The sequence below is a fragment of the Rhinolophus sinicus genome, chromosome 14, assembly GCF_057876585.1.
Source record: "Rhinolophus sinicus isolate RSI-liver-muscle chromosome 14, RSI-T2T, whole genome shotgun sequence".
Taxonomy (NCBI): Eukaryota; Metazoa; Chordata; class Mammalia; order Chiroptera; family Rhinolophidae; genus Rhinolophus; species Rhinolophus sinicus.
The window spans coordinates 35,557,168-35,585,055 of NC_142514.1; the positions used below are offsets into that span (position 1 = coordinate 35,557,168).

General features: G+C 38.8%; 1 protein-coding gene across 10 annotated transcripts in view; it reads left to right on the plus strand.

Annotated features, from left to right (window-relative positions):
• The window catches only part of ELAVL4 (ELAV like RNA binding protein 4), a 147,624-nt gene that overhangs the window by 58,045 nt on the left and 61,691 nt on the right, over positions 1–27,888 (plus strand). For 2 of the 10 annotated variants that reach the window (XM_019710573.3, XM_019710571.3), the window contains exon 1: positions 652–928. The exons of 5 other annotated variants lie outside the window; for them this stretch is intronic. Coding sequence is in view for 2 of the 5 variants with exons in the window: in XM_019710571.3 (XP_019566130.1) it covers positions 920–928 (9 nt within the window). In the remaining 3 variants the exon portion in view is untranslated. Of the gene's footprint in view, positions 1–651; positions 929–1,374; positions 1,699–6,740; positions 7,058–27,888 lie in introns of those variants that run through there. 3 more of the 10 variants (XM_019710574.3, XM_019710569.3, XM_019710575.3) reach the window with 3 other exon arrangements.

Genomic DNA, 27,888 nt, shown 5'->3' on the forward strand with positions numbered 1-27,888 from the left:
TTTCTGAAGCAAACTTGTATGAACCTAGTTCCCGGAGCAAGCACAATCTCAAACTTGCTTTCTTTTGAGACAGTGTCCATGTTAGCTGCAGAACGAGCATAACTTACTAAAAATCAGCAATATTGGGAAATAATAAAGTTAAAATGTGGATGTATTAGCACATTAAAGTGCTTTTGTTGTATCTTTAAGCCTAGAGGCAGATCATTAAATATGCATTTCGCTAGAAAGCAACCGTCCAGAAAGATGAGGTGGTTGAAAATATTCTAGATGAGTAAAGCCCTCTGTCAGAGGGGTGGGGTGGTGCAGCCCTCTGGACAGGGAAAACGGAGGACACTCCCACTGTTAAGATTTGCAAGCCACCAGTGACCTGCAGTTGTTATAGTACTTTTGAGCTGGGAGGAGGGAAAAGGTAAAAATACAAGTATGGCTGTTGTTGCTTCAGCCTGGCCTTAATTACCAGACACAAGAAGCAGTTCAGAAATCTGGTCTCTGTTGTTGTAGAGGTCACCAAATCATTAACATCGTCAATCTGGCAGTAGCTAATTTAAATAGCACCTGATGTTGCAACGCCTCCCTTCGTTTCCCCAGCCAATCAGATCCTGGCTTTGGCTGACAGATGGTCCCATAAATGGATGTAAAAAGGGGAAGCTTCGAGCCAATTTCAGCAAGGCTCTGTTCAGTTGTTCTTATCTACATCCTAGAATCGGGGGTTTCAGCTCAGTGCTCCTTTTCTTTTTTTTCTTTCTCTCCCCCTCATCCCCCCAAAATAATTGATTTGCTTTACAACCATCCACACTGTGTTTTGTGGATCTTTAAAAATATATAACAATAGTACTCATTTAAAAATATATATTCCGAAACCTTGCAAATTTTAAGAGAAGAGTCGAAGCTCTGCGAGACCCAATATTTGCCAATAAGAATGGTTATGGTAGGTATGACTAGATTTATAATCTGTTGTTTGTGTTGCTGGAGGGAAGAAAAGCATCTACACCTTGACCAGTCTTATGCTTGCACAAGAGTTTAGTTCTCTGCTGCTGTTTGATTCCTACATTTACTGTCTCTTTTGTGTAGAGAGTGCGGGTAGGTCCTTTTATTGAAAAGCAGTGGGGAAATAGATTGCCATTTTTATCAGGTCATTGTCAATTTTCCCTTCAACATAAAGGCAGGGATGGTGGGGGGGAAAGGGGGCTGAAATAATTGCTGGTTTGTTATAAGGGACTGTATTACATGAGACCATAATGGCAAAAGAAGGGATTTCTTTTTGTGAGGGAGAGGGGGTTTGTCTACGTGCCTGGGTTTTGTGGGGCAGGAGGTGGATGCAGCGGGGTTAGGAATCTCTCCATTTCCGTGCTGGAAATTTGAACCTTGAGAGGCAGCTCCTGGATACTGAACGTTGAGATGGGCAGTTGTGTTTCGGGGGACTGCGCAGTCAAAACGGCAAAGAGAGTGATTTATTTGGGCTTCAGTAAATGCTGCATCTTGTATTTCAAAGAGTTTCCTGTCATGACCTCATAAAAAAGAGGAGGCGGCTTGTGTGTGTAGCGGTGCCTGGCGTGTTGAGTTGTTGCTTCCTTCTCTGGGCAGCAGCTCTGTAAGAAGGAATGTCAGCTTTTACATAACGTTCCTTTCCGCTTTTGACACACTGTGTGAGGGTCCATCTTCTTCTGATCACAGATGGAGTGGAATGGCTTGAAGATGGTAAGTGAAAAGAGGAAGGCAGCTTGGAGATTCCAGCCGATTGTGTGTGTGTGTGTGTGTGTGTGTGTGTGTGTGTGTGTGTAAGGATGGTGGACTGTGCATCGTAAACCACTGTGCAGATCGTTTGTGTGTGTGTGCGTGTGTGTTTATTAGTATTTCTCTTCCGAAAACTAGAATCCGTCTCCCAGGGTAATGACCCTGCATGCACACAGGCACACACACTGCCTCTTCCATGGAACATATATTTTAGCCAAGCAAGGTTGGTGTCTTTTTTGACAATCACAATGTCACCGTCGCTGTTGGCTGGCGGGTCCACCGCCTCTGTGAGCTTTCAACGGAATTACACGACTGTTAAAGTTAAAGGCACATTTCTTTTTCAGTCTCTTCCTAGGTAGGAGTGATGGGGAAGGCTGGGAATGAGGGGTGGAGGAGGTGAGGTTCACTACCAGCAGATGCAATTGGGAAACAGGAGTTTGGGATGTAGAAGGGGAAGTGGAAAACCTTTCTGCCAAAGTAGTAAATCTATTTTTAGCATCTTTTTCTGAAAAAAAAAAAGAAGAAGAAGAAGCAGGGAAACTCCTTGAGTGCCGCTCCTGTCGCCTGATGTTGACCCTGAAGCTATGGCACAAAATGGCAAGATCAGATGCCACGAGTGCCCACTCTGACTTTTAATTTTCACCAGCAATAGCTTTCACAGGCTTTCAAAGCTGGGTATGGGGGGAGGCTGTAAATTCATATCCATCTCACTTATTTTTCACTAGAAAAGGCTGGGGAGGACTTTTCGCTCTGCATAGATGTTATAACAAAGCTGTGGTCTTTTTCCCATTCTTAGAGGATTGCCTTTGTCTGGCTGCTTGTTTTGATGGGTGTAAAACAAATAAGATTAGACCGAGCAGCCCAACTGAAAGCGATAGCTGGGAGGAAAACCCAATGAAAGGTTGCCGGGGAAACGAACAGAGGAAAAGCCGAGTAGGGAGCAGGTGGCTATCATGAGAACACACTGCAAACAGTGTAAAAAAAGGAGGGGTGGGGGGGGACAAGACCTTGATTATCTTTGCTGTTCTTTGTGGTCAGCCCAACTTTAATTATTCTTTATAAATAGGTGTTAATTACATTTCTAACTCTGCTTTACAGTGATTTTTAGAAATCTATTTTTAAGCATCTGCTCTGTCTCCCCTCTTTTTTTTCTTATTCTTTTTTTATTTTTTTTTATTTTTTGGTTTATAAAACAGAGAGAGAATATCCCCCACCCTCCCTCCCCCCCCTTCCTTTTTTCCCTGCTGTGAAATTGTACGTGTGAAAAATAGCAAGGAATCCTACGAGGCCATTTGAAAAAAATGTAAATTATATTGAATGAAGTTGACGGAAGCATAATAGTGAACTCCCACAGCTGATAGGTTCTGCAAATGATTTCTTAGAAATTTCCAGCAAATATCCATCCATAAGAGAAATATAGGTAGAATAGATTTACCCTAAGCAATGATTTTATGGTAGGTGATAATTGGTATTTTGACTAAATCAGATGTTGATAGTACTACCGTTCCAGGGACTTCATTGTATCTCTTGTTTTATATTCTGAGTAGAAACTACTTTTAAAAATAATAAATGAAAAACTGTATTCTAGCCTTTGGCTTTGCCTCCCTCTCTGAATCTCTAGCCACAGGATCCATGAGGCTGCACCCTTGCAAACCACTGCCTTGCATTTGGTGTTTGGTCCTTGTTCTAGTCTTGGAATAAACTGAGTGAAAAGCTGATTTTGTTTTTTGTTTTTTCAGTATCTCTAAGCGTCTGGAACCCATGCATGCACTGGGTGACAGACATTTCTCGCTTTTTCTCTAAGTCTGCTTTACTAGTAGTCTCTTTTTCTCGTGATGGTGGGTACCAGAAGAACTGAAAGGTATAGTATTTAGATGAATAGGAGGGAACCGTAAAAACAACCCAAAGATGATCTGTTACGGTTTCTTCCTAAGAGACAAATTTGATACATGATGAGGCAGCTAATTCTCAACCCAAAAATGAGAGATTAAAAAATACTAAAATATGTTAAAAGGTTAGGAGATATAATTGGCTTTATTGAAAGTACTCTTAATTTTTACTCTCTCCTTTGCAAATCTCCACACCACCACTGCCACCCCCCCAATTCTTCTTTTTCTTGAAGATGCTTTTTGTTTTGTCTTCTTCGGGGGGGGGGGGGGAGGGGGGAGGAGTTTAAATAATTTGTTTTGACTCTTGAAGTGAAAATAAATAAAGTGATATTTTTTGTCATACACTTGAATCTTGCTCTCATATCTTGAGTGTGTAAATGCATATATCGCTATTAAAAATAGAATAGCTTTTTATTATCTATCTATCTATATTATCTAATATAGATTGTTTTTTTTTCTGAGAATTTCCAGCATTTTTTAGTTAGGGGAGAAGAATTTCTATAGGAACTGGCAGCTTAGCGTGGGTTGTAAAAAAAAAACACGTGCTTCTACTGCTGACCTTTCTCGCTTCTTTGTCTTAAAAATATTAATGCCTACAACCTGCATGTGGAGGTGTGCCTGTATGGGAACACAAAGCTGAGTGTGCATTTAATAAGAAAGGAAAATCTGATCGGAAATATTTCTGTAAAACACACCTCGTTTGTCGCAGTTTTAATGATCAGGATGTCCATATATCTCATTGTAATATGATGGCTAATTCATTTAATATTTAAATTTTGAAAGTCAAGTGAACAGAAGTGCGGAAATAGCTGAAAAATTCCTTTGAGAATTATTGATTTCCAAGACAATTTTAATAATAAAAAACACCTAACAAGCAACTTAATCATTCATTTATGATCTCAGTCCATTCATTCTTAACTGCCATTCATTCAAGTCATCCTTCTGACCAAATATAGATGAGCTGGCTTCTGTCTGATAGTTTTCCAAAGCCTTAAAACTTTTTTCTCTCCCTATAACCTTTCCTGCGTCCTTTGATTATTTAAGGATTTTGTTATGAGTGGAAACCCGGATTGTTATGAGGTAATAACAATAGAATTTTTGTTTTTTTTAAGAAAGTGAAAGAAAATGAGATACGCGTTTGCATTTTAGTTCTAAACTCAGTCTTAAAATAGGGCTTGGGACATGTTTGACTTAAGATATTTTAAACTTAGCATTTCTATTGGCCATAATCTGTTTGCAATTTCAAATCTAGAAATCATTGCGTGAATGTTGCTTTCTGTGTGTGTGTGTGTGTGTGTGTGTGTGTCCAATAGCTCTAAAAGAATTTGTGGGTGAATCAAGGTGTTTTTCCCAAATAAGAGTTACCATGAACAATGAAAGGGTTTCCTCAGAGCAAGTCCTTTTCTTTGATTTCTTCCCTTTGCACTTATTTCCTTATTGTGGGTGGATTCTCTTCCTATGTGTAGACCAAATGCTATTTCTTCCATCAGGAGATATGCTGCTTCAATTAGCCCTTGGCGTCTTAATGCCTTATTTTAATTAAAAAATAAAAGAAACAAATTATCTGTATGTACCGCGAGTAAGAAATGGCGGTCTTGATAGTGGTCATTGTGCGTGGACAGAAGTACTTTGGCCTTGACAAATTTCTTCATCAGTTCCAATGATCTGTGGCCACCAAGCATTTAATTTATATGCCTGGACACTTAGTATGTACATTTGTTGGTGAGCTGGCCAGCGGATGCTAGACATATGAGTGTGCGCTGGCAAATGCTGCAATGCAGTATTTTTTCCCAATGTCATTGGGAATTTTGGGGGGTATGAAGGGACATAAACATTCTCAAGCTTTTATCTTACTATTTTCCAGTCAATGGGCCATGTCGAACAGAATTGGCCGATTCCCTTTTGAAAGGGGACAACCGTTTATTGCCCGCTGTCCAGTCTCCCATCCATTTGAGGGGTATGTGGAGAATATGTGTATGTAAGAGAGGAAGACTGTACGTGTGTACCAAAGTAAGCATGTGTGTTTCTAGAATCCTGCACCTGTCTTAGGCTTTCCTTATTTGGTATTACCAAATGTGTATATACATACTTGCAAGTATATGTGTATCTAAAAATGGAAAGAAAACCTAACTGGATTGGCTTGCCATAAAATGTGACTTCTCCTCACAACCCCTGAGTTCTCTTATTAGAAAAATGCAAAACTACATCAAAAAGATATATCCAGGCCCTGCAGACTTCCATTAGTAACCAAACACCTTTCTTTAGTTACCACTTGAGAACTATAAATGTGCAAATCCATAATTATATTTGTGAGCTAGAAGCTGCCCTTTCAATCAAGAGGTTGGATTCAAATTAAAATGTATGCGTATATTAAGGAGAATTGTTTTTTGCTCTAGGGCTATTTGAACCTAATCTTTAACCATTGGTAAAAACAAGGTGGACATAGGGTAGCTATGTTAGCATCTCATGCTTTGTGTGAATGTGTGAGTGTGTGTGTGTGTGTGTGTGTGTGTGTGTGTGTGTATTTTAGGAACATCCTTGTATTTTTAAATCTCAGCGTATTTTAAGGGTCGAGGGCTTTTATAGGTCAGCAGTTTTTTAAGGGTAAAAAGAAAGGTGATCTGTGGGCGGGAGTTATCACAAGCAGTAATTGTCATGAATTAGCCATCTAGAAATGGAAAGGGGAAAAAAGGCTGGGGGACAAGAGTGGAGAAGGGTACCAACATGTGTATCTGTACCTTGCCGGTATAAGAGATAATGAGTGATAAATTTGAACTGGTGCAGTGCGGGATGCCTGATAATTTCTCAGAACCTTGACTTTGCAGGTTCATTACTTCCTTGCTTGCTTGTTCACACCTTTAATTATATCCAGTTTGGGATGCTAGCTGGGGGCACCAAAGATGAGCCATTTTGTTTGTTGTTTACCTCATTAAGTATTCAGGCAGTGTGCTCACAATAGCTTTGGAGCATCAGTGTTACAAATCAAGCACTTTGGAAATGGAATTGTTACAAAAGAACACAAAATAAGAAAACAGTCAGCCAACTAGCTTGCTTTGGATGTTCACATCCACTCTGCTTAATGGTGATATTTATGCTGTTCCCTGTACATTCACTCATTCAGAAATAACTCATGCAGTGTCAGTGCTCCTAACAGGCAGGCGGCTTTCTCTCTATTTCACTGTCTCTCTCTTTCGCTTCTTCCCTTGCCCTCCCTCCACCCCCGAGATTTTGCCTTTTACCGGATCATTTTAGAATTGACTATTTTTTGCTTTGGGGAAGATCATTATTCAGGTCCTTATTATATCTAACTCCAGAGATATTTTCCCCCTTAATACGGATCCCACCTCGACAAAGATCAAGAAATGCTGAATGCCATAATGGAATCCTTAAATAAATTTTGGTTGAAGAAGCAGTGCCAATGTTGAAGAAATAAGGTCAGTGTAATTGTTGTGCTTGCGTTTTTTGTTTTTTGTTGTTGTTGTTTGGGGGAAGCCTTATGTTTAACCATAAAAGTGAAATGGGAAACTAGCATATGTGATTTTTTTTTAAATGGAAAAGAATTACAAGTCATAGGTCTTTCATTGAAAATAACTTCCCTTGGATTCTTTGTTTTAAAATGGCATTTAAACTTGAGTTTAATTTTTAAACTATTCATTTTAAAGCTTTAAAAATGCAATTTGTAAACACTTTTTCAATAAGAAGTTTAGTTCTTTTTTCAGGATATGGGGAAGCAGAGAAACAATTCCAGCCCAGATGTTGAATTCTGAAAAACACACCACAGTTTGGAGATTTTCTCTCTCGTTGCATTTTGTGGCATTGAATTCGCTCTTGATCGTTCTATGAATCAGTTACCTTCTGTTTGTCTACTCTCCTGTAACAACTAGCCCTTGAAGTTGTTTTGACAACTGTGTTCATAATAGAGGCAAGCTATCACTTTTGTTAGATGAAGATGTGTTTGTTGAGGATTTATTATATGGGTTTTTTTGGAATGTGGAATTCGAGGTTACCATTTCTTTTTCTTTTGACACTGATCAAAAGACATAATTAGAGACTAAGTCCCTGTGATTGGGGATAAAGTTGGGGTCAGTGATTTTATGGTTGGACGTTACACAAAGAGGTTTGCGTCAAATTATAAGAAAAGATCTGTTGGAGCATTTAATACATAACTGTTTTTCCTTTCGTATTTGTAAAAGCCAAGGCATGGCTCCAAAAGATAGAGGTAAAAGATCTTCTAGACATTTTTGTTTATAATAGTTCCATGTATCAAGACATTCGTTCTCAAGAAAAAGTAAAGTTTGGACAGTTGGAGGGAACTCGTCTTTCCGTCAGTTGGTTGTGGAGTTTGGCTAGAACCTGTTAATTTCACAGAAATAGCAAGACCTTGCTTCTGACAGAGATTATTTTCTGAATACCTTTTCCTGGGTCAGCCTCCCAGGAAGACCTGAGAAAATAGTGACCCTCTTGGCATACCCCTGTACAAACTCTAAGTTTGTTAGTGGAGCAGAAATCATAGTTACTTTGTCATGCACACTTAGATACTGCATTCTGTGTGTGTGTGTGTGTGTGTGTGTGTGTGTGTGTGTGTGTCTCAGGGTGTACAGGGAATCATAGATAGACAACCATGACCCCCTGTGTGCCCTGGGATGTAACCAATAATGGCTTCTCAAGCAGTCTGCGTTTTCCTAAACTGCCAGTCTAAACCCTTTAGAGTTTTGCTTTCTAATCTGTACATGAAAAATAGCAGGCTGAGTTGAACATTTTTTTTTCTAGTGACCCCTTTGAACATATAGTAGTAGTAAATACAGCTTTAATGATAAACTTTAGCTCTAAGTGCTATTTAAAAGGCTGTAGTGGAAAGCCTCAGAACTTGTGATCTTTACTAATGAAACTTTCATTAGGAAAGTGCTCGCTTAAAATTGAGTAAAGGACTAAGTCCCTGCAATTTGTGATTTTGACTAGATTTGACTCATCCTTTCTTATGTTATTTTTTGTAATGTAGCCAACTACACATCGAAAATTCTGGATATTGTACATGTCTTCAATATTAATTATCTCTGTTGATGCACTGGGTACAGACAGTACCCAGATTCTTACTGTAACACCAAAACAAAAGTGATATTTATGAATAATATTGGGAAAATTGTCCTCATAGTAACCGTTCCCCAAAGGAAGCTTTACATAAATGTGCATTTATTATTCAGGATATTAAAAGGGAATCCTTAGCTTTTACTTTTTAATTTGGACTAAAATATGTAAATTGGTTTTATTTTGGAGTTTCTCTGTTTTAGGTGGCTTTGGGGGAGGATAACTTTCTAGCTTGATTATATTTTAATCGCCTCTGTAATGGAAAAGGTTCTAATCCTGAAAACAACCTGGTTATTGTGATTAGGACCCAGAGGGCCTGTGTGCAGATGGGGCTAAGAACATATCACATCGACTTGTACACGTGTAGAAAAATTAGATTTGTTTCTACTAGATACCACAATTCCTTTGTCTTTGTTGGCAGAGCCAGCGAAGAGGCTACCGAGCCCCGAGTCTGCTGCCGGCCTCGGAGAACCTTCGTAGTGTGTGCGTACAGGCCACCCTCCGGAAAGACTGCTCTTTGTCTTAAGAAGCCAGGAGGTGCAAAGGACTTTGAAGTCAGGTGGACTTGGGTTCGAATCCTGACTTTTCCAAGTAGTCATTAGGTGATCTTGGATGAGGTCCTTCAGCTTTCTGGGCCTCAGTTTTCTTATCTTTAAGATGAGGATGATAATGCCCGACTCACACGGTCTCTGTGAGGACCAGATGAGGAACAGTATCAGAAGGCAGCAGTCATACACCCGACCTGCAAATTAAAGGTGCTTAGAGGAAAGTAGGTCTCTTTCAGTCTGTCTTTCTGCCCATGCCGGATGTCCTGGGGAGAAGTGACACTGCATGCTCCCCCAGAGTCTCCTTTGTCTCCCCAGAACTCATGCAGCGGGGGGTGTGTGTGTGTGTGTGTGTGTGTGTGTGTGTGTGTGTGAGAGAGACACACAGTGCCTTTTCAACAGTTCTCTGGAATTTTGTGACTGAGTTTTCTGCATTTTCCTAGGGTTTTATAAGGTACGTCCATGATCTCCTTCAGAATTACAATTAGCTTGGGATTTGGTCATTAAAAGAGAAAAATGGTGGACATAAAATTAATTTTAGTCAGTGCTGTTTTTTTCAGTTTCATGAAAGAGTTTGTTAGGAAATTCAGAAGTCAACCAGAAAGAAAATAAAAAGGGGTTAAGGTGAATTGATATGGTCTCATCTTTTGCTGCACACAAAACATACACACACACACCACGAGGTCAGACAATTAAGTTCATAAACTTTCCACCATGTAAACACTATGTATCTATATCTCTAGATAGATAGATAGATAGATAGATAGATAGATAGATAGATAGATAGATAGATAGATAGATAGATAAATGTCTGTGAGTTATTTTACTTTGGCCCAGAAACCAACTTACTTTGGAGCTATTTTTTTCCTCTTCACCACATCAACTTTTTTTTTCTCTTTCCGTCTTGGTTCCCAGGTAGGCTGAATTTTAAAGTTCTGTTTCTCTAGGAGTGGTAAAGAGGTTGAGTCAAAAAGTGGCTAACTGGGATTTTTCTAACTTGCCATCAGTTTTCCTTCTCCTGCTTGGTGAGGCAGGCAGCATGATAGATGGCTTTGGCAGTGCAAACAGGTCTAAAATGATCGAATTGACTGAAAAGGTGTGGGAGATGTGTGCCTTACCCTATCTGAAGGAATAAAAGAGAAAGGAGGCAGGTCACCGCGAAGACTTCGATGCAGCTGTTGATCACACACACTTGGGAAGGGGTAGTGCTGATGTCAGGACTGGGGTCAGGCCAAGCCTCACTTTGTACCTTTTCCCCAAGGCTCTGAAAGGGGTGAATAAATGGGTACATTAAATAAGCTCCCCAATTGTTTTAAATTGGGACCTGTTGTCACCAGTGAGGGTGAAGAAATAATAGAATAAGAAACACTGTTTTAATGTCATGGATTTTGAATTTCACTTCATATGATCATGGAAAGGATGTAAAGGGGAGTCATTTTCTTTCCTTTAATTTTAGCCTTAAAATTAAGTGAAGGGGCTCTAAATTGATCTGATACCCCAAGTGCCATTTTGCAGGCCCCATGCTTTTATAACAAACATTTTTCCTGCGAAACAGACACTAGAACTTTTCTCTTTCCATGTGTATCTATTTCAAGGCTTCACCAAAGTTCTAAGGATATTGTAAGAAGCCTGTGTGTTGTGCACAGGCTCTCTGAACAAATTGTGGTTGATTTTCACAGTGTGTTTTTTATGGGCAGAAATATATCTGAGGAAGAAAAGGGCTTGAATTTGGAGAAAAGGCAGCAGAGAAGACGTTTCTACATAGTCTAGCCTAGAAAAATTTCACACTTATTAACAAAGAACCAAAAAGAGATGATTGGGTGAGGGATTTGAGCAGGTGAAATGGGCAGGAGTGGGCAGGTGGATAGTCGTAGTATCTTCTTGTTAGATAAGTGTTTGTATTATTAAAAAATTAAAAATTCATCCATATTTAAGAGACTACTTGAATCTCAGTTCCTTCCTACGTTATACCTCTGGCTTAAGGTTATCTGCAAGAAGGGGGAAAGCCTTTTAGCTTAAAAGAGTTTTAGTAAAAACTCTCAAACGGGTCTCTAGTTAGTGAATTTTGGAGACATGGGCTTGCAGTTGGTATAGTCTTAACTGTGCTTTTCCTAAACTATCAGGTTGTGTGAATTTTCAAAGAACAGAGGAACAAGGTGGTATTTTTAGAACTTCAGCTGTTTCCTGCACAATTCTGCTTGTAATGGAACAATGACCATGGAGATTATTTCTCGTACTCACTTAACATTGTATAATTTTGCCCAGTTTGGTCTCTTTAACGTAGTTAGGGCAGGTACTGTTAATTCCTTTTTATAGAAAATAAAGCTCAGCCACCTGCTTTCGGTTACGAGTTTAGCAGTATCAGAAGCCCTAGCTCCAGAGTGTTTGGGAATACATCCAGTTTGGCCAAGGTTTACTTTTCTAGGGGAACAAAAGCAATTCCTTTTCTAGATCAAGGTTTTCAATGTGGTATCAGCAAATACATCTGCATGTCTATTGCATATAAACTATACTGTAGGTGCATCCTGGAATGTGGCAGTATTTAAAATATATTCTAATAGAGTAGGTAAAGACAATGACAGGCAGAACGCAAAATGTGTCTTGGCAGAGGAGGTACAGTGTACAGCAGAGGGAGACATTCATTCTTGTTGGGGGAAGGAAACAAAGCTTCATGGAAGAAATGCTATTTGAATGGAGCCAGGAACGATGGGTATGCAGAAAAATGAGAATAAAGGGGCATTCCATGAGGAGGGAAGAGTATGAGTAAAGGCACGGAAATAAGAACTTGCTTAAGGAATGATAGTCTGTTGTAAATGCAGCTTAGGATATGTAAAGATAAAACTAGAGAGACAGGCAAAGTTATGGTTTAGGAAGCGTAGCGTGTATTGACATTGTTTTGATTTTATTTGAATTGATAGCTATGTGGAATGTCTTAGATCAGAAGACTGTAGTTTCCTGAGTGTTTTGCCAGGGTCAAGACCTGTCTTTGTTAAATCATGATTTCTCAAAAGTTGAAGTCACCCTAAAGATGCTTCTAAATTACATATTGGTTATGTTCAGCGCACCGACATTAAAGCATTCTTCTGATCAGAGTGTGATGTTGTGATGATGACGCTCATCGGTGACGTCACATGGAGGATTGCTCTTAGGGTTACAGTGTTGGAAAGCATCAGGAGGAAAACTTGACTTTCTTTGAGATTGTAAAGAAATGTGCCATGAGAGGAGTCTGGTGCATTCTCTCACCAACAGGTACCCGTGCTTATTTTGGGGGATAATGTGTGACCAGAGAGAGGACCGTGGGGTTTTGGGAATAAGCTTACTTCCTCCAGAATAGAAAAGTACCCATTTAGACTTCCAAGTGCATGTCCCAAGGCATCCTTGTTTTCCCCGGAAGTCTGTGAGCCCCGGAGGGCACACATCAAGTCAAATGTTCTCTTATTTCAATACTGGGCACATAGTAGGTACTTAATAAATGTTTATTGAATTGTCGTAATTTTTTTTAAGATCCTGAAGTACAGTTAGAATACTTGTGAGTCTTGGGTCTGTCATCAACTTGTGGGGGTCTATTTAGTTCAAGTCACCTAACCTTGCTTAGTTTCGGTTTCTTAATAGATAAAATAGAATGAATACAACTTCGTTACTTGATGGGAGGATCAGTTAAACCACATCCTTGGTACATTCTAACAGGGCAGTAACAATATTAGTAAATTACTAGGTTTTAGTCTTACTTACAATTATTTTACTGGGTCTTGATCAGAATTTGAAAAAATTAAAACAACAGAATGCTAGAATGGACTGAAATAGAAAGAAAGTATTCGTGGCTGGTACTTGGTAAGGGTGAGTATTATATCATGAAACTTTTGTTTCAGTTACTTATGTTCAAATTTGTGAATGAAGTTGCTGTGTTCAATATGTTTCCTACTCTTTTTTTTCTTTTGCTTTGTTGGATCATGGTCAGTAAAGTTTGAAAACACTACTGTAGATAATAGTGAACTCTGTGTTATCCAAATGGAAGAAAAAGTCAACTTTCTTCAGAGCTGTGCAATGCAAGCTCTCTAGTGTCTTCCAAATTATTAAAGAAAGGATGAGTTCTGGTTATTTTAGATTTAATGTGGAACATTGTATCCTAAATCTTTGAAAGTTGTTATCTGTGAAGTATATGTTGGGGCTCCCTCTTAACCAAAATATTTATTAACTAGCAAACCTCATTTCTTGGTCCTGCTACCTAGTTGAACCTACAAAATAATAATAATAATAATGACAACAATAAGTAGTGGAGGTGACCTAAAAGGGAGACTAGAAATGACGAAATTAGCTTTTATTTCTTGACCTCTAACTATGAGTCAGGCACTGTGACTTATATACACCATCCTTTTTAATGCTTAGAACAATCTTAATTTTCCTATTTTGTGGATGATCTAATTGAAGTTTTTAAAGGTAAATCTAGGTTACACAGCCAGTAACTGACTGGGCCAAGGTTTAATTTGAACTCAGTTCTGTCTAAATCCAGAGCAAATTTTAAAAGATTTATTCAGTTCCATGAAAATATATTAAAATGCCTGCTATGTGTTAGCATTGTACTCCTTAACAAAAATAAGTGGTTCAGTTGGTCTCTGCCCTAAATAGTTTACTAGTTGCCCTTTAGGTTTTACTATTCATGAAAGTGGGTAAGATATGATTTAATCGCAAGGGGACAGGTGCAAAGACTTTCCTGCTGTGTATTTCATTTTGGAAGTACTGAGGAGAGTGCCTGACACATAGTAGGTATTCAATAAAGATTTATTGAATTAAATTGAAAGTGGGTTAATTCCCACCTGGGGATTGGGGAAGAAGTGGGAGAGTATCAGGGAACCTTTGTGCTAAAGAATGTCTTTACCTGCAATGCTGCGGATCCGTCCATCCTAAAGCTATTCAATGTCTTTGGAAAAACTAAAACTGGCAGCAGGGAAAAGCCAACCAGAGCTCAAGAACTCAAATTGTCAACTTCACGTTTCATTCAGGGTGAGAGACCATTTCCATCTTGGTATGAGAAGAAAATCCTGTGGCAGAGACATTTTGAGAATGATAAATGGAGGGTAGGCTTGCTTAGATTAAAAAGTAATACTTATTATTGCTGTCATTATTATTGTTATTTTTACTGTACCACTTACTAACCTTATAACTGCAAACAAGTCATGTGCTCTCTGAGCCTCAATTTCCACATTTGTAAAATGATTTATACCTTCCAGTATTGGTGTGAGGATTAAATAGATCCATTTGATGAACACTTACTGAGCCCTTAGTATTTAGTGGTCTCTGACGATTTAGTAGTAAAGGAGACATAGGCCCCTGCCGTTAAGGAGTTGAATGTCTGGTGTGAGAGTGGGATTCAGATTCCCAACCCCTGCAGAGGCCACTACTGAACAAATGCAAAACTCTGCTGTCTACCCTGGGGTATGTATATGATTGTCATGCGTGTCTCATTTGTATCATTAGAAGTTCAAGTTTATTGAAGTGAAGGTGCTGTGATACTCATCTTTTTATCTCCTCTTACCCCTGGGCCCCAGCCTTTGCTGTTGGCACAGTGTTACTACCTTACTTAGTGGTTGCTCAATGAATCCAGCCCAATTCAGCAAATATTTACCAAGTTGTTCAGGGTACTGTGCTGGGGAAGGGAGAATAACATTTGCTGAACAGAGTTGAGTTTAAAACGACTTTAGAGTACAAAAGGGTAACAATATCATGAGGTGGTGATAAACTACACTAGTGCTAAAAATGTCCATGATCTATTCAGGAAGAAATAGAGCCCCAAAGAAAATCCAGCCGTTAGCCTAAAAAACGAATGTATTCTTTCTCTCAGTGCTGTTTTGTTTGTATTTCATGGGAACCGGTGTATTTGCTACAGGCACACAGTTGAGATGCCATTTCAGAGATGGCTGTTTAATTGATGTATGGCTCAGGACCAAACCCAGCCACCTTCACCAGGCCCAGGAGACCCTCTGTGGCCTGGCTTCTGCCCTCCTTTCTGGCCTCCCACCTGCAGCTTTCTGACTTCCGTTTATCTTCCACTGGGGAACTGCACCATACTGTTTTGTACCTATGCTCACAGAGATCTGTTGGTCTCAAAACATCCTTCCGCTTTTCTTCACCATGAGACAAGAAGCAGCCCATCTCGTCCAGGAAAGCTTCCGTCTCACGCTGGGTGTTAGCGCCTCCTCTGTCAGCACTGCCAGCCTCCTTCCATCACTGGTCTTCCGTACTGCATAGCAAAGTGTAGATTTGTCTATGTTTCACCCTCACCTCAACAATCAGGATGGGGTTTATATCTGTGCCTGGCTCCTAATAAGTGCTCAGTCATTAATTATTAACTGAATGATGTAGTTGGATATCGGTGAAGTTGTCCATAATGGTTTCCTCTCAGGTGCCCTGCTAACCTCCAGCCTTAAGAGGGGTGTTGGACCCAAAGTCCTCTTGTCACGGAGATTGGCTTTGACACTCCTGTTGCTCACCAACCACAGTTCTGTAACTTTGCGTTGAAAATCTTGAGTATATCTACACGTACTTACGTGAAAATTTTCCTGATCACCATGACTCACCTGTAATTCTTCAGTAATTCTTTCTTCTAGTCTCCTTTTTGTCATTTGCTCTCTGTACCACACAGTTACAATAATAGCGACCCTTTATAGGGCACGTGTCAGGCTTTGCAAAAAGAATTGTACTTAGGTTATCTCATTAAACTTCACAACTCTAGGAAGCAGGAATCTTTACTCCCATTTTGAAGAGAAAGCACCATGGAGCTTACATAACTTGCACGAGGTCACATGCCTAGGAAATGTCAGACTTGGAATTCCAAGGCTAGTCTGTTTGATTCCAAAGCCCATATCCTGTTTCCCATTGTGTATTACTCACCTCTTAAAAGGTAGGGACTAAAGAGAGCATTTAACCTAGTGGTTATTATAGGGACTTTCGATCAAGATTGTCAGGGTTCAAATCCTGGCTTTACCAGTTGTGACCTCGGACAAATCACTTACTCTCCCAATGTCTCAATTTCTTCATCTGTAAACTAGGGTTTTTATGAGGATTCGATGGACCAGTGAACATTAAGGACTTAGAATGTTGCTCGGCATATGAAGTGCTAATGATCATCGTTATTATCATACAATATTAATTTGTGTCCCATTCTTCAGATATTTGTTGAGTGTCTGATAAATGCCAGGCACTGTTGCAGGTGCTGTAGACACAGCGGTGACTAAGTCCCCACTCTCATGGAGTTTTCATTTTAGACGGGGAGACAGACAATAGCATAAGTAAATAAGTCAACTTTAGTAGCTATTATATATTGTGTGATATTCTATAATTTCACTTAATGAAATGCTATTTTAAAAATACAATGAGATAATGGATTGGAGAGTGGAACTATGGAGTACTTGTTTGTGAACATACGATGAGGCCACCAATGGTTCAGCCAATATCTTGCTTCTACTTCGTGAGCTGGAGTAATCAATGCCCTGTTCTGAAAGGCTGGGCTGCGTACATCCAGCTTCTGAATCTTGGCGTGACAGGCGTGCCCAATCTGCCCTTGGGGTGTGGGGTGATCAGCCCTGGAATAGAAGGAAATTAGACAATTGGGTTGAGGTGCGTGGGCCTCAGGAAAACCTAACATGGAGAACTCATAAACAGGCCAGGGGTCCCTAGTCTATGAGGGCGAGGCTCCATTCTATTTCCTTAGAGTTGAGGCTGTGGAATGGGATAAATGTCTCGAGAAAGTCAGAAGGAAGATTTGGTCAGTCATTCCGCTAAGGACAGTGTCCGCTGGGATGTTTTGTCAAGTAATGTTGAAGGATCTTCCAGTAGCTCTTTGAGGACCTAAAAAGTGCAGTAATTACTGGCATTATCATAGGATTCTTCATTCCCATGAGAGTATTTTAGTTGTTAAGAACACAGGCTTTGGAGTTAGAGAAATTGATGTTTTGTTTTCCTTCCCCACTTACCTGTGGTCAGGTCTTGGTAAAGTCACTAAACTTGTCTGAGCCTCAGTTTCATTGTCTGTAAAATGGGGCTAATGATACCTACTTCATAGGCTTGTTTACAGGATTAACTGTTTGTACATGTAAGAACCCGGTTTAGGGTTGGGCACATAGTAGACATTTAATAAAACGCAAATTTTAAAAAATAGTTCAGTCTCCCTAAGGTGTGCATTTTTGTTCCAGTTTTATTGAGAAATGATTGACATACATAACTGTATAAGTTTAAGGTGTACAGAATAATGGTTTGATTTACATATATTGTGAAATAATTATCACAATAGGTTCAGCTACCATCCATCTTCTCACATAGGTAAAATAAAAATAAAAGAAAGAAGAAAAGAATAAAGGAAAAATTTTTTCTCCTTGTGATGAGAACTGTTATGATTTACTCTCTTAACGACATTCCTATGTATCAAATAGCAGTGTTAGAGATAGTTAGCAGGTTGTATATATGTTACTTTCCTAGTACTGACGTATCTTGTAACTGGAAGTTTGTACATTTTGACCACCTTCCTCCTACTCCCCCTTCCCCTACACCTACTTCTGGTAACCACAAGTCTGGTCTCTTTTTCTATGAGTTTGGATTTTATTTTTAGATTCTACATATAAGTGAGATCATACAGTATTTGTCTTTCTCTGTCTGACTTATTTCATTTAGCATGATACCTTAAATGTTCATCCAGGTTGTCGCAACTGGTATGATTTCCTCACTTTTTATAGCTGAATAATATTCCATTGTGTATATGTACCATATCTTCTTTATCCATTGATCTATCAATGTCTACTTAGGTTATTTCCATGTCATGCCTATTGTAAATAATGCTGCTATGAACATGGGGACAGATAACTTTTTGAGTTAGTGTTTTTGTTATCTTTGGATATATTCCCAGAAGTGGAATTGTTGGATCATATGGTAGTTTTATTTTTAATTTTTTGAGCATCCTCCATACTGTTTTCCACAGTGGCTACACTAACTTACATTCCCACCCCCAGTGCACAAGGGTTCCCTTTTCTTCACATCCATGCCAGCCTTTGTTATCTCTTGTATTTTTGATGATGACCATTCTAACAGGCATGAGATGTAGAGAGTTAGTGACATCTCTAGTGACTAGTGATGCTGAGCATCTCTTCATGTACCTGTTGGCCTCTTGTATATCTTCTTTGGAGAAATGTCTGTCCAGGTCCTTTGCTCATTTTTTAATTATTTGTTTGTGTGTGTGTGTGAGAGAGAGAGAGAGAGAGAGAGAGAGAGGAGAGCGAGAGAGAGAGAGAGAGATTGAACCTGAGTTGTGGAAGTTAATATGTTATGTTTTGGATATTAACCCTTTATCAGGCATATAGTCAGCAAATAATTTTCCCATTCTATAAGCTGTCTTTTCACTTTGCTGATGGTTTATTTTGCTGTGCAGAAGCTTTTTAGTTTGATGTAGTCCTACCTCTTTATTTTTTATTTTGTTGCTTGTGTTTTAGGTGTCATGTCATGTCCAAAAAATTATTACCAAGACCCATGTCAAAGAGCTTTGTTATTATGTTTTCTTCTAGGAGTTTCATGATTTCAGTTCTTACGTTTAAATCTTTAATCTATTTTGAGTTAATTTTTGTGAGTGGTATAAGATATAGGTTCAGTTTCATTCTTTTACATGTGAATATCCAATTATCCCAGCACCATTTATTTAATAGAGTGTCTTTTCTCTGTTGAGTATTCGTGGCTCCCTTGTCAAATATTAGTTGACCATATATTCTTGGGTTTATCTCTGGGGTCTGGATTCTGTTCCACTGGTCTATCTCTCTGTTTTTATGCCAGTACCATACAGTTTTTATTACTATAGCTTGAAATCAGGAAGTGTGATACTTACTGCTTTGTTCTTCTCTCTCAGGATTTCTTTATCTATTCTGGGTCTTTTTTGGTTCCGTATAAATTTTAGGAGTGTTTTTTCTACTTCTATAAAAAAATATCATTGGAATCTTGATAGGGATTGCATTGAATCTCTAGATGGCTTTTAGTTGTATTGACAGTTTAACACTTCAATCCACGAACACGGGATACCTGTCCATTTACTTGTATTTTCTTTGATTTCATCAATGTCTCATAGTTTTCAGTGTAGAGATTCTATTACCTCCTTGGTTAAATTTATTCCTAAGTATTTTGTTGTTTTTGATGATACTGTAAATGGGATCAATTTCTTTATTTCTTTTTCAGAAATTTTGTTCTTAGTGCATAGAAACACTATGTATTTTTGTATGTTAATTTTGTATCCTGCAACTTTACTGAATTCACTCATTAGATCTAACAGTTTTTTGGTTCTTTAAAGTTTTCTCTACATAAAATCATGCTGTCTGCAAATAGACAGTTTTACTGTTTCCTTTCCAATTCTGATACGTTTTATTTCTTTTTCTTGCCTGATTGCTCTAGCTAGGAATTCCAGTATGATGTTGAATAGGGATGATAAGAGTGGACACCTTTGTCTTGTCCATGATTTTAGAGGAAAAGCTCTCAGCCTTTCACCATTGAGTATGATGTTAGCTGTGTCCTTTATTATGTTGAGATATGTTCCTTCTATGGCTAATTCATTAAGAATTCTTACCATGAATAAATGTTGTAGTTTGTCAAACACTTTTTCTGCATCTATTGAGATGATTAGATAATTCTTTTCTTTCATTCTATTAACATGATGTATCACATTGACTGATTTACATGTGTTGAACTATCCTTGCATTAGGGTGTGCATTTTAGATATTGGTCGTTTATTGCAGGGCTCACAGGGAGAGAATATTTCAGCTAAAATATGTGAGTTACTTCCCATAGCATAGCCTTCAAAAAGGAGAGCAGATAATCTCAAAACCAAGGCTATATCATCCCATGAAGGATTGTGGATGCCAGAGGAAAATAAAATTTGGTTTGCTCCAAATCAGTGTGGTGGACACTAGAATATGCAGTCTCTGTCACAGAGCTTTGTTAGTGCCATCTTCCTGGAGTTACAGGCCCTTAGAGGCCTGAGGCTCTGTGAAAAAGGCACTTGGTAAAAGGGCTTTGGAGTCTGGAATTCTGAGTTCAGTTCTTGAGTCTGCTACTTTCTAGTTCTGTACTTTCTTGTACTTACTTTTTCTTGTGTTTTCGTAGATCAAAGTATTCAGGCAAAGGCTCTTATACTAACTGGAATTGTAAATAAGCCTATTTGATGTTCCAGGGTGAGCAAGTGGAAAGCATGGGTTTTAAAATATAAATAATATAAATAAAAACCTTTATGTATTTTTATCTCCCCTTTCTATTGTGTATACTATTCCATAAAATGGATTAAAATGTTAAGATTTAAAAAAGAAAGAGATACAGCTTTTTCTCATCCCAAAGTTTCTTTGTTTTCATTAGCAATGTTTAGACTTAAAATTATTTAAAACAAACAAACTCTCCAGAAAACACTTTTAAAAGCAGAAAATGAATTGTGCAAGCACTTGACCACACACTTTTTGTGCAGAGCACTGCATGAGCCCTAAATGTTTTTTTCCTTCTCTTGTGAGTAGTGGAGCGTTGGTACTGTGATTCTCCAAGAAATTCTTTGAACTTCTTAGCCACTAGTTCATGTTTGTTTTTATCTTGGTGCCTGCATTCACCTCAAATAAACAGAGCGGGAGGGGTGAGGAAAAGGTTCAAGAAATGGATTTAAAAACCACATTCCTCTTATGGTTTTCTTGGCATAGTGCAGAGCCTGGTAGGTCGGGAATAAGGAAATCTCTTCCCATGTCCCTGTTATCTCTCCCTCTACGCTCTCGTAGCACCCTACATCTACCTCTGATCACCAATTCATTCAATGGGCTTTGGTTGAATTCTGTCTGTGTACTGCATGCTGGGAGCAAGCCACCAACCAAATTCAGGCCCCACTCTCAAGGAGCTTCCAGTCAGCGGGGAGAGAGACAGGTAAACCATGACTGAATTCCGAGTGGTGAATGCCATGACCGAGGGGGGGGGGGGTGCCTGAGACTGTGCATCAGGGAGGGGGGCTTCAACTGAGTTTTACAAAATGGCAGTGTTATTTAAATGGTGGTGGGAGAAACTTTAGTGGGGGAGAGGGAACACACATGCAAAGACATGGAAGGCATATGATATGGAAGGATCATACTGCCGGACGTATGCAGAATATGGCACTTGGCTTAATGCATTTTGGAGCTTTGTTTATAGATCTGTCTACTACTCCTCCCCAAGACTGAATTCTGAGAGGTCAGGAATGCAATGCCATGGAACTCAGTTATCTAACAATAATGATACATTTATTCTTTGCCACATTCCTGTGAACTCTTTCAACATTGAGGGAAGTGAGACACAGAATCCTTAAGGAATATGCCCAAGGTCACATAGCTGAACAGGAATTTGAACTCAGGCATCCAGGCTCTACTGCCTGTGTTCTTAACCACTATGCTGTGCAATAGATTTTTAACAGGTGTTTGAATTGATTTGAATTGAATGGATGTAGAAGTAATTACATGATAATTGATTCACTTATTTGTTTAAAAAAAATAGCATGTCAAGCATGCCCAGCTCTGACAGTGGTTGCAGCAAAATATTCAGAATCCCCATTGACTTTGGCATGGGCTGGTGTGACTTGTAGAAACTCTCACAGGTGGAAATGTTCTGTGGGGCTCTTAAGCTCCAGACTTTAGCCAGATTCAGACCCAAAGTGAAAATGAAATATGAGTGTAGGCCTGAAACTGAGATCAGAAGTGGAAGGAATGTGGGAGTGAAGAAACAGAAGCTGTAAAGAAGTCCTTGCCCAGAAAATGGAAGACCCCTGGCCTTAAAAATACAGACTTTTGGGACAATTTGAAAGAAGTTGAGAAGACAATAACATTAAGAGCAATACAGCTTTAAAAGGTGAAAGTGTTCAGATGTCTAAACTGATTTTGTGGAAGAGAGATATGAGACAGGTTTATGATGAGAGCAGAGTGGTGGGAAACAGAGCAAGAAAGGTATTTAGCTGTGGAGAGCAGGTGAGCACCTAGAGAGCCGTTCATTCATTCACTTATTCTACCAACAAAACCTGGAGCTGTGCACTGGCCCCTGGGATTACAAATGAATCACAGTCCCTGTCCTCAAGGAGCTCACAATCCAGGGACAGAGACAGGATGACAGAGAGTCTCGATCCTGTGTGGTACATGTCTGTGATGGAAGCGTATGCAAGGGACAGAGGTGGGAGCCGAGGTGGGGCATTGGAGGGGGGGCATGTTAGTTTAGTTCTGATGGTGAAAGAGGAGGGCTTTCCAGCCATCAGGAGTGTTTGTGCCGAGTGTGGCACAGTAGAGAGCCACGGGTGTTCTGGTTTGTCGTGCTGGCTGCAGGGTGTACTTTCCAGGGCTTATGAAGGTTGTGGACAAGAAGGAAGATTGGAGTCAGTGACGGGAAGACCTCAGTTCAAATCCCAGCTCTGCACCTTGTGAACAGAGGCTAGTCACTCTACTCTCCGTTTACTCTTTAACATTTAGTTTGCTCACCTGTAAATTGCAAGTGCTGGGGACAGAGAGGTGGGCCAAGTCCCACCCACCTCTCAGTGTCTTCACGGAGGTTAAATGGGGTGTTGGGTATGAATGTGCTTACAAAACTTCCTGAGTCTAGCATGTGGTTTAATAAATTCTTTCTAGTAGCTTTGTAAAGTTCATCTCATTTCTCCAGGGAGATAGCACGTGCTGTGTTAGCACCGCACTTCCCACCACATCTTTCTGAAGGGGCCCTGGAAAATCCTTTTGAAGTGCCTTTGGTCAATGGAGCTGCTCCTAGGGGTCCCCAGGAAGGAAGGAGGGGTCCAGGTGGAGGGTGAGCAAGAACAACTCCTGTTCTTCCATGCGGAAAGCCAGAAATGCCTTCTGCTATCAGTAGACAGAATGCACTGTGATGATTTACTGAAATTTTCCATGAAAAGAAGAGACGCTTCCTTTTTGGAAATCAGAAATCCTAATGAGTGCACTTATTATATATATTCAAAGTGTCTAACTTTAACCCATTCACAGTAGAGGGTTTCCTCTACTATGTACCAGAAATTGTGTTTGTGTTAAAAAACGGTGCTTTCATTATTCATTTTTTAAGCTCACTTAATCCTCCCCCTTTGCTCTGTATTTTCCTTACTGGTATTATTGTGAGAATTTAATAGTTAATGTTTTGAAGCATTTTGAAGATGAAGGAAATAGCTATTGACATAGGTGATGAGTAGTATTCTTTTTAAGTATTCTTTTCTACTTCAGAAATTAAAGTCCAAGGATAAATTTTACCAGCTCTTAAATTCGTCAGCATTGCCACCTGTGACACATTGTTTAATCACACATATTTTCAGAATGCTACATTTTGGACAATGGGAATGAACATGTATGGAGTACTTACCCATGCCGAACTCTGAGCCAGGTGCCTTAAATTTGTTTTTTTTAACCTTCACATCAAACGTGCAAGGCAGATAGAACTGTTTGAATTTTTTGGATGAGTAAATTTAAGCTGCGTCTCAGAGAGTCTTAAGTGGCTAAACCAAGGTCAAGGCTGGAGCTGGTTTCAAACCCAGATCAGATCAACTTCAAACCTCATGCTATTTCCATTATGCTATGTAGAATTTTGAATTAAGATCTTCCTGTATAATCCATTTACTCATCAGTATTTACTGACTCATATCAGTTACACAGCCTAGAATGGTTTTAATCAGATCATTTACTTTCTCTGCAACTCCTGGGTTGCATTTTATGGTGATGGGAACTTTTTCCTCAGACCTGAAGGTTTAGGAAAGGGCAGAGAATTTGGTTTCAGACTTGAGTTCAAGTTGCAGTTCTGGATGAGTGACAGTGGACAGTGACTGAAGATCCATTTCTTCATCACGTGTAAAGTGACTTCACTTCTTCAAGCCTAGGTTTCCTCAGCGGTAAATGCAGGAGTGATAATTACCTACTTTGCAAAGTTGTGGGAGAATTAAGTGATGTACATGAAGACACCTATCACTGTTTATTATGTACTAATTGTTGGTAGTATTGGAAAGAGTTAATGCTAATTGTGTGCCTAAACATTTTCCTGTGTAACCCAGAGCACTTTTTAATCAGCTTTATCACAGGATCTCTATTTATTGAGCCTTTGCCATGTTCTGAGCAGGGACTTTGATAGGCACTTTTATATATATCTCCATTACCATATTTTATGACACTATATAGTAATTACTATTTATTTACTTCTTTACAGGCAGGAACCCCTTTTCTCTCCTGGTATTGTTGGCATTTAGCATAATGATTTCTGGCCCATCAAAGGAACTCATTAATGTTAAGGAACTTAGCTTGGCTTTTGTTCCTTTGTACAGCTTTTCTTCTTTTAAGAGCTCAACTTACTTCAGTTGTGGGTAGGGGCTGTTCAAATGAAGCACTATATTATCATTACTAAATTGTGACGTACAATTTGCTTTAAAATATACCTGTATTAAAGAAATTGTAGGTTGCACTAATTTGACAACAGCTGGTTCTGAGTATTTGTTAGCATTTCACTTTTTAAAAGGTAAATTTCTGGGATAAAAAGAATGTATCACGACTTAGAAGAGTTTGCCAAGAAAATTTACTTTGTATCTGTGATTTCAAAGGACGTGGTTGCTCTACTCAAAGAAGTAAATTCTTTTCCGTATCTTAGTGGATATACAAGTATCATATCCAAATTATTCTTAGGGGCATAGTAAATTAGTCCTGAAAAGGCCTGAGAATTATATATTACACAGTTTGAATTTTAATATAAAGGTAAAAATTTGGAAGCATTATTATGTGTTTTTAAAAGTATTACTGAATTTTAAAAGTATTGCTGAGTTTTTAAAATGCCAATTTGACTCTTGCCCAATTACTATGAAGTAGTGAGATTTCAAAAGCCTATTTTGAAAAAGATAAAAGATTGTTTGTAAAGACCAAAATATTTATTTATTCTCTGTTCTAATCTAAAAGTTTCTATTGTTATATGGCAAATCATAAAAATACATTTAGTAGGAGATTTTTAAAAATAGAACAATGAGGAAGTTGAGGTGAAAGAAAATAAAGAGAATTTAAAAATAAGATAAATTTAGACATAAAGTTTATGTGCAGTGAGGGCCTTTGCTCTTTCTTTACACACAGAGGGCTGTAGATTTGGCACTCCTTTCCTAGCGATATTGCAAAGAAGGAACCCAATGAATCACAAGATGCAAAGTCCATAAAACAAAAGCAAACATCACACAGAGGACAGAGAATATTAGTGGTTCATTGTCATAATAAAGTATTTGCCTCAAAATAAACAGAAATATTCTGATACTTAGTATTTGTTATTTATTTATTTATTTATTTATTTGCCTCTCCACTTCTTGTTCATGAGATTTTTTTTAAATGAATATGTATTAGGAGGATCTACTTATGAGAGAGAGAGAGAGAGAGAGAGAGAGAGAGAGAGAGAGAGAGAGAGAGAGACACCTAAAAAGCATGGCATGGAATGCTGCTTGACGGTGTCATACATTCACAAGATGCCCTTGAAGATGGAGCACAGAACAGAGATCAGGGAAATTTTGGCAGCTGCAGTTGGGAAAATAAATGGCTGTTGTGTGATTGGGCAGATCGTGAAAGCAGGCTCCTGCTCAAACCATGTAATTAAGAAAAGTGGGAGCTTTTGTCCAAGTGCAGAATGTTCATAATATCAGAGTTTGTCAGCAGGAGCTTTTAGAACGGATCAGTACTTTTCACTCCCTGATCCAGGGAATGGTTTTCTTATAAATCATCTCTCCTTGCTGTCCTTGTGAAGGTTGCTGCCAGGCGATGAGGCAGACTTAGATTGTAACCTTGCAAATACACAGTGATTTAGGTGAAGGGGAGACTGAACCAGAGACTGTTTCAAGAAATGCAATTTTTATTCATTTGGGCTCCCATGCGTCTTCTTCTGTCGCGGGAACAAACAGTGTGGTCAAGGGGAGATCCTGCACAAAGGCTCTGGGAGGAGATGGAATCATGTTTAATACTGTGGCTCTAAGCTGGTTTGAAGGACTTGACGTTTTCTTTCTTTTTTAAAACTTAACTTTCTTTCAGATGATAAAAGGGCTATGTTTTCATTGTAAAACAAAAACCAAAAAAATGGAAAATAAAGATGAAAACAAGTATAACAATCACCTCTCATCTAACCATTTATTGTTAGCATTTTTATTTTTCCCTCCCCCTTGGTGCATGTTTATATAATTGAGATAATCCATTTTTATTTCGCCTTTTTCCTACATCGATCATACAGATTTTCTTATGTTATAAAAACCCATTATAAGCGTAATTTTAACAGCTGCAGAATACTGGATCATAAAGCTGTACAATAACTTACTTAGTCATCCCCTTTGTTAGGCCCTTAGGTTGTTTCTATTTTTTTCACTCTTCTGGATACAGTTTTCTTAATATATCTTATTGTGCATATTTTTTTGGTCTACAGAATTTTAGATTCTTTTTCTGAGCTTCAGAATGGACCATTTGGTCCAAAAACATGAATATAATGTTCAGAAAGTTTGGGTCAGTATATACCCCTTGGATGCCAAAGAAATGTATACACACTTTAAGGAAGGAAAAAACTGTATTAAAAATGTAATATTCAATATATACTGATAACAAAAGATGAATACAAGTCAAGTTTGACTTCTGCAATTACAAGAGGTGCTCAAAGTGGTGACCATCAGCGTAGTTTTTTCCTTTCTTACAATGTGTATACATTTTTTTGGCACTCTCTGTATTTCCACCATTAACAATGAGAGAGTCTGTTTCATTGCACCATAAAGCTTGACAGTTGTAAACCTTGAATTTCTACGTCCCCTGTAAACATATTGTCCACAAATCATTCAGATACACTTCTCCCAACTCAGGTCTGTATTCTCCCCAACACTGATTTGACAGAGTCCAGTTTTATCTGCACCCATCTGCCTTCCCAGAGGGTGTCCAGAAGGAATAGTAGTCCAACTACCTCTCTGGGATAGTTTAAAGGATAAAGTTCTCCTGTCAGGTCAAGAAGAAGAAGGAGAAGGTGAAGAAAGGAAGTAAGTGAATGAATTTTCAAATGAAAACTACCCTCGCAGACCGATGTTCAGGATCTTTTCACTAATGAACATGGAGATACAATATGAGGCTGTGTGAATGGTCCACGGATCTAATTTACCATGGCTACTTATACATACCTTGAGGTGCTGAGAGCAGTTTTGTTTCACTCGTATCTTTAGCTTCAGAATGCCTCCAAATAGGCTCTGTCCTTTGAACTGCATAAATGGAAGAGCCATTGGCATTGTACCATTCCTCTGAACAAAGAAAGGGTTGATGTATGCAGATTTTTCTAGATACTAACTCCCTCAATTCCTCTCCGCTCTGCTCCTCATCTCCACTCTAGCTGTGGTAAGAAAGCAAGTATTAATTTTCAAAATAAAAAATATTTTATGTAGATTTCTGAAGAATTTAATCTGTGTCAGTAAAACCACTTCAGAGATGTAACCCAATGCTTTCGATCATGATATAGGTACAGAATAACACATTGCTTTTACAGCTGAATCTCAGTGAGTTTGCTCACACTCTGAGCCACTAGCCAGGCATTTTATAAATATGCAATATTTATGTTTACATGAATTGTGCCATTGGCTATTATTTATGCATTTAATCAGA